Consider the following 10997-nt stretch of genomic DNA (forward strand, 5'->3'; position numbering starts at 1 on the left):
TATTAGATTCAATTTTGTTTCGGATGCTCTGCATTGCGAGGCGCTACATCCTATCGTGAAATTGCAGTTGCTTCAGCCAGTTGCTCACCTGGATTCAACCGCCTTTAATGTGATGGGTTGATACTTGAGATTGGTTAATATGAATAAAGTCAATCGAATTTGACCTTGTTGTGGTCCGTATCACATTGAGGGTGAACCCACTCCATTTTTGACAGGGCCTGAAATATTCATTCTTATTCTAAAACTGACGATATAAGTATTTGATGGGCAAATATTTCTAGTCACATACGATCAGTGAATCTTATTGGCTCTACCACGCCCTTGAAAAAAAAGGGGTAAGTCTGTACTCGATGAGATAGTAATGTGTTCTAAAACGTTGCATAGGTGTGGCCGGCCGACCACATTGCTAACCTTCTTGTGGCTTAACCGTTCAGCCAATCCCGACTCTGGTCTACCTAATCTGGCACTGTTGGGAAGCGATGGACGAAATTAATCATACCGGGTGGCGCAGTCGTCTGACAGGGAGACGGAAATGTCCCAATTTGGTCGACAGCGAGACTAGGCAGGCTGCCCACCCTGTTTGATTTCCAATGGTTAGTTGAATTGATTTTCTGAATGTCGAAGTTCTACTTATGAGTAAGCTTGTATCCCAAGTTGGTACGCGGGATTGAAAAGAATGATCTAATCGTTCTACGTGCTAATTCGCCAAGATGAATCCACGCTTGTTTTTTCTCATGGCAATTGGCTTTGCATGCCAGCTGACAGTTGGTGCAACTCCCACCAGTACGTCATTCAACCTACGTCCATACACAATTGACCTCTCGAAGGGGGTACCGCGCATGTTAGATCTCGTTAGAGATACGCGCCTCCCTGAGAAACCCCAATATCCTGGCGTAGGATCGTCCATGGGAATTGACTTGGATGTGCTCAAAAGCCTTCGGAAACAATGGCTAGAAAAGTTTAATTGGGAGAAGGAGCAAAGGTCAATGAATAGGTGAGTGACAGACCTTCATGTGTCGCAGGGAAATTCATTCATACTAATTGACCGACTTTAGTTTTAAACACTTCACTGCAAACATTGAAGGTTTAACAATTCACTTCATCCATGAAAAGTCTAAAGATCCCAACGCTATCCCGTTGATCCTGAATCATGGATGGCCGGGCTCCTTTCTCGAGTTCACACCTATTATCAAGCAACTGACGCAGACGGCCAAGACATCCACGGGCAAATCCGTGTCGTTCAATGTCGTTGTACCATCACTTCCGGGCTTCGCCTTCTCCTCATCGCCTCCCGGAAACTGGACTCTCGACGACACTGCTCGCGTTTACAACACACTGATGACGCAGGTTCTTGGTTACAAAACCTTTGCCGCGCATGGAACGTCCCATGGGGCGCCGGTGACATTTACCTTGTACGATGTTTTCAATACTTCAACAAGAGCAGCCCATCTCGTCTTCATTCCCTTCCTTCCCACTCCAATGGAGCAGATTGCGGCGATGAACATCACCTTGTCGCCTCTGGAGCAATTTGAATTGAAGAGATCCACCGATTGGGGGACGACTGGCCTCGCGTATTTCCTTGAACATACCACTCGAGTAAGTGACACAGGAGTTGTGCCGTGTATGGCTCTGCTTTTTTCAAGGAACTAGTAGCTGAAATCGATTTCTCAAGCCAAACACCATTGGGCTGGCTTTGTATGACAATCCCATAGCGCAATTAGCATGGATTGGTGAGAAGTACATTGACTGTAAGACCAAACCCTTACTTGTAGACTCCAACCTTTCGGCCATGCTACAGACAAACTAATGTACGCACCTTCATACAGGGTCTGATCCGAGTGCTGGAAAATCGCCTTCCATCCTGGACCACAACGAGATTTTACGCTGCATCTCCCTATATTACCTGACGCGCTCATTTGTCTCGTCTGTATATACGTATGCGCAAGATCCGGGTGCTTTCGAGAGAATCTATCGTAGGGCCAGCACAGATGCACCAATGCTGGTCAGCTACTTCAAGTACATGGTAGGATTTTGGCCGAAAGAGGTGTTGCATTTGCTGGGAAACTTGACCATGTACAGAAGTAAGTATCGAGGGAGTATGCAATAAAAGGAACGCACTACTGACAAATAATGTAGATCACGACTTCGGAGGTAATTTTGCGGGCCTTGACAACCCGGTTGCTCTTGTCGAAGACTTGAGAGAGATTGGAACATATTGGGGGGAGTAAGTAGTTAAACATATGGTGGACTGGCACAGAGAGGCAAAATGTCTTTTCCTGATATTGTTAGTTTTCCACGAGAACATATCATGTAACCAAATAACGGAAACAGACGCTGATGCTCTATTTTATATATCTTTCGTTGGTTGGCTCGCGGATTGAAACCCCTCCATGTTTGTGACAGTTGGAACGATGAATAACCCCCGAGTTCGGCCATAAAAAAGGTTCGCTATCCACTTATCGCCTGTCCAGCCAGTCCATATTGAAAAAGGCGACCCATAAATAGGAAAACGAAAAAGGCAGTATTGAAAATTGAAGCAACATTGGAGTGATGATAGTTATACTTACAGCCCTTTGTTAGTATTCTGCACTTTTTAAACACAGAGAGTGTTCCCTGCTTTACGTTGTCTTTACTAAATATTTGAGTGAGAACACAGGTTCAAGGTGTGCTGTGATCATATTTTCTCGGGCAGACCTTATCGGGTGTGTTGATGTTAGCTCAAAAAATATCACCAACCGCTAGGCTACTGGTAAATGACACCAACTAATCATCTCGCTATCTCAGTGTGATGCTTAACGTAAGACAACATTCATTGTATCTATGATAGTTGCGCAACGATGAGTACATGACTTTAGGACATACACTCTGAATCCTTTCTGTCCTAATTCCAATGCATGTTCTTTTGATAATTCAGCGGCATTGAAATCCATACAGTGGTAGTGAAGGGAGCCTCTTTTCAGAACCCCAATACAGCCAGCATTTACAACAAGTTCTTAGTACCTTCAGGATCGTAGGCAGCAACCTCGACTTCGACACGCATCCCCGGTTGTCCGAGCTTGCTAACGCCGACGCCAGTGAGAATGGGCGAGTGATTAGGCGCCCACTTTTTGACGTTCTCGATCATGCGGCCAAGGGCCTCAGGCGTCATGGCATCATCAAGAGCGTAGAGACGGATGCGGTAGACCTGAGACCAACCCTGGCCGCCGGCGTCTTTGAGTGCGAGGTCAATATTCTCGAAGACCTGGTCAATCTCTTCTAGGAGATCAGTAGGAATCTCGCCAGTCTTGTGGCACCAACCGCCTGCAGGATCTATCAGCTTACGGCACCCCTTTAACTTGTCTCTTTTAGTAGCTTCGTGCGTCCGTAGCCGAATGGGCACAGAACAGGAAATGGAGGTGCGGGTAACATTTATTTTCGGTTTGCGAAGTGCATGTTACTGGAATGGGAAACTCAAGGGTCCTTACCTTGACCTGCTGTCTCGATGCGGTCGCCTACGCGAACAGCCTGGTTGTAATTCATTTGCTCCAGTAGCCGAGCGCCATGATCCTTGTAGGAGAAGTATCGAAGACCAGACATGGCGATGTATTGGAGGCTAATGTGAAGGCTGTGAGGTGGAAGGCAGTATTGGCTCGGTTAGAGACAGAAATAGAGCTGTGGAAGACGGAGGGAACAGGACGAAGATGATTGTGTAGGGTCAGTTAAAGTTACTAAAGCTTCTATTCGGGGGCTTATTTAAGGTCCAGCCCGTAAATGTACAACGGCGAAAGGCCTGGTGCGATGCGAGTACCAAGATAGGCAGGTAGGTAGCTATCTTGCTCACTTCGCCAAGTCTCGGCCGTTGTTGTCACGTACGGCGAAAGGCAAAAAGGGAGAAATCCCACTTAAAGAACGAATGATACGTTGGAAGAGTGGAACTGGTCAAACAGCAGCGACTTGACTACCTAGTTTTGCAGGGTGACTGATTGGTACAGGGAACGCCAAGGAGGCGCAGAGATGACGGGTAAGCACCGCGTTCGACGAAATAGATGAAATATCATCATCCACTATACAAAAGCTGACCCGACTTGATTCATCCTTACAGAAGTCAAAGACATTCTTCATGTTTCCTCGCGCCCAGCTTCTCTTGGCAGTGTTCTTATTTGGCCGGCAGTGCAACGCGGTTGAGACAAGCGAGCGGCTCAGCTGTCGGCTTTAACCAGATCCAGCTTTCCCGATGCCCCTGGACTATGGCGGCCGCCAGATCATCCGTTTGGCGCCAGCCACTCATTAACATGCGTGTGTGGGGTAACTTATGGTTGGGCAAGGACCGACGCTAGAGATGCATATCATGCCCTATTATCTTGGCAGTCAGCTTTTGATGCAACTGTCTTGAACTAACAGACGGATCGGATAGATACAGTGGGGATGAGGGGTATAATAACCTACATTCACGGCACCTAACCGATCCAAGTGGTCTTCGGACGAACCTATCCCTCCGTTGGGGTCAGCCACACTCATGAGACATTTCTGTTGTTCGGGGTAGACGGCCCTGTTCCGCGTAAGGCTAGTCGAAGCAAGCATTCAACGACTAAAACGGTCGAAGACATTGCATTCAAGACACACATGTCAAGGATTACAGCCAAGCTGAATCCAATCCAAGATTTGTCAGGGCTTGGCGTGTTCTCTACGGTTTAATACCAATAAAACATTGCATAAGACGTTAAGGAGCACCAATGGAACTTTCAAGGCTGAAAACACGGTTACATATGTGGAATCTCCCAAATTTTGGCTTTTCTTCTTCTTTGTTGGGAATGCAACGAAACATCGTATTACCCCAAACAGGGTCAAGGCTAATGTCACTCAAATGTTGTCACATGGAAGCTGGTGCACAAATTACGAAGAATCCCTCCATTGAATCCCACATCACATTGCATTTCATTGCGATTTCACCATTCATAGATCCAATTTACTCAAATAAGCAAAAACCCATACAGCAAAAGTCATGGGCGACAACATCCCACGCCCTCCTTCTCGACCGCTATCCGTCTTGGTAATCGGTGCTAATGGCTACCTTGGCTTAGCCGTCTGTCGTGCCTTCCTCCGTGCTGCAGAGGCGCTCTCCCCCAGCCATACAAGCGCGAATACCAAATTATGCTCATACCAAGTCTATGGACTTGTACGCCGGGCTGCTGCCGCCTGCATTCTCTCATCTAATGAAGTCATCCCTATTGTCGGCGACCCGGCGGATACTGAGACTACTCTCCAAAACATTCTTTCTCGAAGTTCAACGTGGGATGTCATCGTGACATGCACGGAGCCCGCCAAGACAGACCCGGTGGCTGAGGCTGAACATTGGAATGCAGTTTTGAAGTTGGTCATCGGCCTTGCTGAAGCTTCAAACCACGCAGCGTCTATTTCTACTGAGATGAGGCGCCCCCTTGTACTTTGGTCGTCAGGTTGCAAGGATTACGGCACCAGCCGTCTGCACGGTGATCCAGAACTACGACCTCATACCGAGACATCATCTCTCAACGCGCCTGCTCCTATACGGGGCCGCACAGATGCCGCACTGAAGGCATTGGAGGCAGCGAAAAACATCAGCAAAGACACGAAGCCGTCTGGTTTCGATGTTGCAGTCATTCGCGCAACGCCAATATATGGATACAGTGGAAGTTACTTTGGCGCTGCGTTCGAGTACGCCGCCAATGCACAGAAGAGTATATCAGGCGTGGCATCCGATGCAAACGGCCAAACTCTCAATTTCACTGCGGACGCTGGTACCATTTTGCATTCACTCCACGTTGACGATTGCGCAGACGCATATGTGGCGCTTGCCACAACGGCGCTCCTTTGCAATATTAACACTAAGAGTCACGCATGCGTTGCCGGGGAGATATTCAATATCTCCAGCCGGCATCCTGAAACACTGAGGGAAGTCGGAAAGGCACTGGCGGCTGAATATGGCTTCGGCGGTGGCGCGCTCTTCGGACTCCATCCAAACGAGGTGCCAGCACCAGCCGACGACATGACTAGTCAGTTAGTTTTTGGATGGAGTCAGTGGGTTGCAAGTGAAAAGATCCGGAGCGTTACGGGCTGGACGGATAGGCGACCGTTGTTCTCCGAAAATCTTCGAGCATATCGCTTGGCGTATGACGCTGCCAAAGCTCAGGGTGACGACAACGTTGTTAGGATCTCGAGGCGCATGGCGGGAGACTGGGGTGACAGAATTTAACGTAGTCTCGGCATAGGAAGAATAGCGCCACATAGTGTTGAGTCTAAATGTCTGGGGGTACGATAATAATGATATATCAAATAAGACCTACATAAGCAGCTGAGTAAGCCTCGTGCGTGTAGTCTTGGCGATGAGCAGGGGCTCTCTTCCTCTTCCACCCTGAATTTCGCTCTTCTAAACGAACGCTAAACTCAGGGCGGAATGGCTTAGGAATAAGGTGGCTGTGTCGGAAAGTTACGAAATACGATCCTCGCGCGAGGGATGGTGGTTTTCGGGAAAGGAGCGCTGCCAATGACAAAGGGACTACCGTATGGCGACGGGGTTTCCTAGCCTTGTTTACAGTCTCTGGTAGGTAGGTGGGTCTTTTGTCTCGCTCACATCAGCCCTTCGGTCTTGGAACCTTCAGCCCTGACTTCTGGCATGTCGACAAAGTGGGAGAAGGCGGGGATGCGCCGCTGCCCTGCGTGTGTGTTAAAGAGGCAAAAATACGCCTGCGCCGTCGTACAAACTAGGCAGGAAGATTCAAAAGTGGCTATTGGTAAAGATGCGGCATGTTATTATGCCTAAAACGCCTCCACGCCCCTCTTCCTGTATGCAGTGTGACAGCCATTGCCACTAACAGAAGGGCGTGGTGATAGAAACGTGAACAGAAAACGTTATATTCTTGTTCCATTAAGGTAGGAAAGAAAATGATCATGGTTGCCACTTGCACTAAATACGCATATTTGTTCCCGAGGCCGAGTTTTCCTCATGCTAGGAATACAGCATTCATGCTACCCTTGCATTGGACAAAATGATTTGTCTGCGAGAGGAATGAAATCATTAGTGGACCCAGGACTTCTATGATACTTTCTTCCGCTCCCGTCATCCGCTGCAACAACAGCATCACTTGGGCGGAAAACGGAACTCGGGAAGCCCGGGTGCCTAATGGGTCTCTGGCTGCCTGAAAGAGCTGGGATACCTGAGCTCCTAAGTTGTCGATCTCTCTTAGTTTTCGCATAGGTGCTGAAACATACTTTTCAAGGTATGCTCATTTCAACAGGGTCTTGACGCATATAGGGCTTGGAGATATCCCAGATTACGATCAACATCATCCACGATATTACCACATGGTAAAGTTCGAGATCTTATCTCATGATGTTCGGTACACTCGTCCACGAGCCGGAGAAAAGGCCGTTGATGTTTGTCGAGAACACGGACATTGTATCCGCCTTGAGTCGGAATCGTCGCGACAAACCGCGTGTATCATGCGAACTCTGTAGAGCTCGAAAGGTAAGTTTGTCCGTGGCTGTCGAATAGTCCAACGCATAGGCAATAAGAAAACATTGCCACTATTACACTTCCTTGGGGCTAACATATAGTCTTCTTCTTCCCTCAAACACAGGTCCGTTGCAGCGGACAGACTCCGAGCTGCGATAGATGTACCGTCGTTGGAGCTGAGTGCAGGTACCCACGGCGGGATGGTCGTCGAAAGAAGCTGTCAACCAGCCATGCAACCGAATCTTTAGGGCCAGACAGAGCCGAACGTAATAGCAGTTTTGCTGAGGAAGAAGGGGGCCAAAGCTGTGGGGATGACGGTGGATGGGAAGAGGCCCCCGGGCTTGAGCACAATGACCCGCAGCGGACGGCAACGAACGTGAATGCGATTATATTTGAGACGGACCCGGAGCGAGACTACGACCAAGACAACCCCGAGAAGATGCTGGAACCGTACTACATGGGCGACAGCATCGCAAATGAGAACATGGTACGAGCACCGCTGTGATTGGCGAATCAACCCCTAATAAAGTTCTCTACCACATACTAACGAAAGCTTGGGGTGATAACAGAAATGTGATAACGATTATTTTGCCGATGGGAACATGGAATCCATATTTGGTGACTCAGATGGCCTAAGCAGCAAGTCCATCATTTACCCTATGCGATGATCCTCGAGACTAACCAACTTTGAAAAGTCTTTGACGATGACGTCATGCAGAACGCTTCCGATTTTAGCATTGAAAGCATGCCACAATCCTGGAATACTTCCCCATACGATAGAAATTTTAGCCAAAAGAACTCGCCTTTATCTCGAGGAGACCCGCAGCACATCGTGGCTAATAACAGCCCTCTTCGACGCCCAGGCCACAAGCCCAATGCACGTCTCCGGCCGAGCGGGCCACATTCGGCCTCGGCCAAGGAATACCAAGATGTAACGAAACAAGAGAGGGATGGGCAAGGCATAACGCCGGCTCTTGGAATCAAGGACACGAATGAAAAAGAAGAATGCCGCTGCCTACATATCACGGCTTGTCTCGTCGAGGAATTGGGCGCAAAAAGTGCCAATAATGATCTTGCAGCAATGGATGTGCTTCTATGCGACTTTCGTGAGTCATTGGCCAACTGTGCGGCCATATTAGACTGCGAGAAATGCACGTCAGCGAGCGAAAACAACATGCTATTGGCGATGGCGGGACGATACATGAGCACCCTTTGCGAACGGATCGTCAAGTGTTATCTTGGGATGCAGAACTGCAGCGAACGGCAGCCGTTGGTCACTGTATCCTCACCATGGCCGTCAGTAAAACCTCCTATCAAAAAAATCGATGTTAGGGAAGATGGGGGCGTCTCCAGCAAGTCGACAGGAGATATGTGGTTCTCTACCTACCGAATTGAAGGGAGCCAGGAGCGCACCCAGGTACTTCGCTGCCTGGTAACAGTACAAATTTCCGAGTTCTGCAGGCTGCTCAACAAGCTGAAAGCGCGCTCAGGGAGTCGTAAAGGGCATTTAGTACTGCTCTCAGAAGCCGAAGGAAGAACACAGGCAGCTGTGGCCATTCTCAAGACGAGCTGAGGCTTCCTGCGAATACAAACGCCGTAGAGTTGGGGATGACCGCGCTGGCAGGAGGTTTTGTGGGCGTGGATCAATTCCGAGGCGTGTCGGGTTACGCCAGTCTTGTCATAGATATAACCTTTAGAACCCAGGATATAAATGTAACAATGAAGCCATCAACAAATTTACTCAGACTTGTAAGGGACGAGCCTGGATTTGTAATCAGTTATGGGACGATTTCGTCACATACGCGTAGCTATTTTGCAAATGAATGCACGCCAAGATACAGCCGAGACACTCAATTCATTCATTAATGACCGTTCCAGAGTGCGGTGCTTCTAATACAGAGCCCAGAATGAAAAGGGCTCAGCTTCATTCGTTATAGAACAATGCGTCTTCTATACGGGCTTCAAACAGACGGAGCTTTTCCTTTACACGTTTGTATAACTGTTTCAATGAGTAACTATCATTGTGTATAAGGATGTCTATGTGGGATTACTTGGTTACAAATGAAAGCTCGCCATCTTGTGTGATTGCCCGATAGCCCATTCCATCGCCTGGATAGCAGCTCTTACTTCAGCGTCCTTCTGTGGTGGCTGATGGCCGCCGCTATGCTCTAACTTTTTCATGATCTTCTCATTGCATAAGCCTCGAGTGATTTCTGACATATCCTGCATGAACTTCATGTCGCGCTTTCCCGTAACGAATATTGTTGGAATGTTGATTTTTTCACTGAGGAGTTGCGGGATCATCAATCTAGGGGCATCTGTGCCATCACCGTGTGCGTAGATGCCCAGGTCGTGGTCAGGCAACATGGCTTTGCTTCTCTTCGCCGGCATGACAACCCGTACAATTACGTCGGCAAAAGCTGACTCTTGGGGAGCAAGGTGCAGACCATCAGCAACGAGAGTTGGCGCCGAAAAGTTTAGTCGACGAGCGCAAACTCGTTTGATGATGGTCTCGGAGCAATGCTCGTCTGGAGAGAATGCCAAAACAGGGGAGAAGCATAAAGCAAACTTGAACGGCACAAGCCTGCCATGGAATTGTTGATCGTAGATGTATGAGAGGGCGAGAGCGGCGCCTTGGCTAAAACCGAGGACTCCGTCGAAGGGTCCAAGCTCTTCAATAGTCGTTTCTAGATGTTCCATGGCATCTTGCATTTGGCTCGGCGCGTATCCTGCCGTGTGCGAAAAAAAAGGGCCATCAAGATGGGGGGCCATACCTGATAACGTGAAGTTATTTGAGTCAGCTTCCTTAGTATTGCATCTTCATAGTGTTGATTTAGACCTCAGGGCTTGAATAAAATCCCAAGAGTTTGGCTTACCTGGACCTCGCATAGATAGTTCTGGCCCATCAACGAAGACAAACTCATAGCTTGGGTCGGCAGCTTTGAGAAAAGGTGTAAACTGGCTTTCGCATATATCCCCAGAGCTGCCAACACCGTGAAGGCAGAGGATTCTCATCATGAAATTCAAACGTAGAATTTGCGTGTCTTCGTATCGCAGTTGAAAAAAATAGGATTGCGATATTAGATACAGGCTGGATGTGAGTGACACTGTTAATGCACGACTCATGAGGACATAATAGGCTCTTTCTGACCTTCCCAGGCCTCTTCAAGGCAACAACGCATTCAGTTGTTCGTAAAATTTGGATTGAATGGAGTTAGATCCCGGAAGTTGCCCAATTTGGTTATTTCCGAACCCAAACTGACGACACAAAACCCGTTTAGGAATCAGCGAGCTCAGCCTCATCATGTAAGACAGCCAACTAGTGTGAGACGGAATGGTCCTTCATCCGTAGAAGCATACAGATAGCAGGGCTAACAATTTCGGGCCGAACACCCCTTTGTCCTGTTCACAACGTGTTGCGAAAGCGTGAATCCTTCTCGGTGTTGTCCTCGGACAGCTGGCTATCCGTGACCCTTGATGAAATTATGACTGGCTTGTCATCAGCCTCTCAAAACCCATATTAAGG

The 10997-nt window shown here is 48.4% G+C and overlaps 2 protein-coding genes across 2 annotated transcripts; both read right to left on the reverse strand.

The window, feature by feature from the left end:
• Nucleotides 1–2980: 2980 nt before the first annotated feature.
• Nucleotides 2981–3576, reverse strand: EsH8_VI_000394 (RidA family protein; the record flags this gene model as incomplete). Its single annotated transcript, XM_083271647.1, has 2 exons — nucleotides 2981–3300; nucleotides 3465–3576. 2 exons carry the CDS (start codon nucleotides 3574–3576, stop codon nucleotides 2981–2983), a joined length of 432 nt encoding a protein of 143 aa, XP_083126821.1.
• Nucleotides 3577–9526: 5950 nt separating this feature from the next.
• Nucleotides 9527–10171, reverse strand: EsH8_VI_000395 (uncharacterized protein; the record flags this gene model as incomplete). Its single annotated transcript, XM_083271648.1, has 1 exon — nucleotides 9527–10171. The coding sequence occupies one exon, from the start codon at nucleotides 10169–10171 to the stop codon at nucleotides 9527–9529; it is 645 nt and encodes a 214-aa protein (XP_083126822.1).
• Between the last annotated feature and the right edge of the window lie 826 nt (nucleotides 10172–10997).

This window comes from Colletotrichum jinshuiense, chromosome 6 (assembly GCF_051148585.1).
Source record: "Colletotrichum jinshuiense chromosome 6, complete sequence".
Taxonomy (NCBI): domain Eukaryota; kingdom Fungi; phylum Ascomycota; class Sordariomycetes; order Glomerellales; family Glomerellaceae; genus Colletotrichum; species Colletotrichum jinshuiense.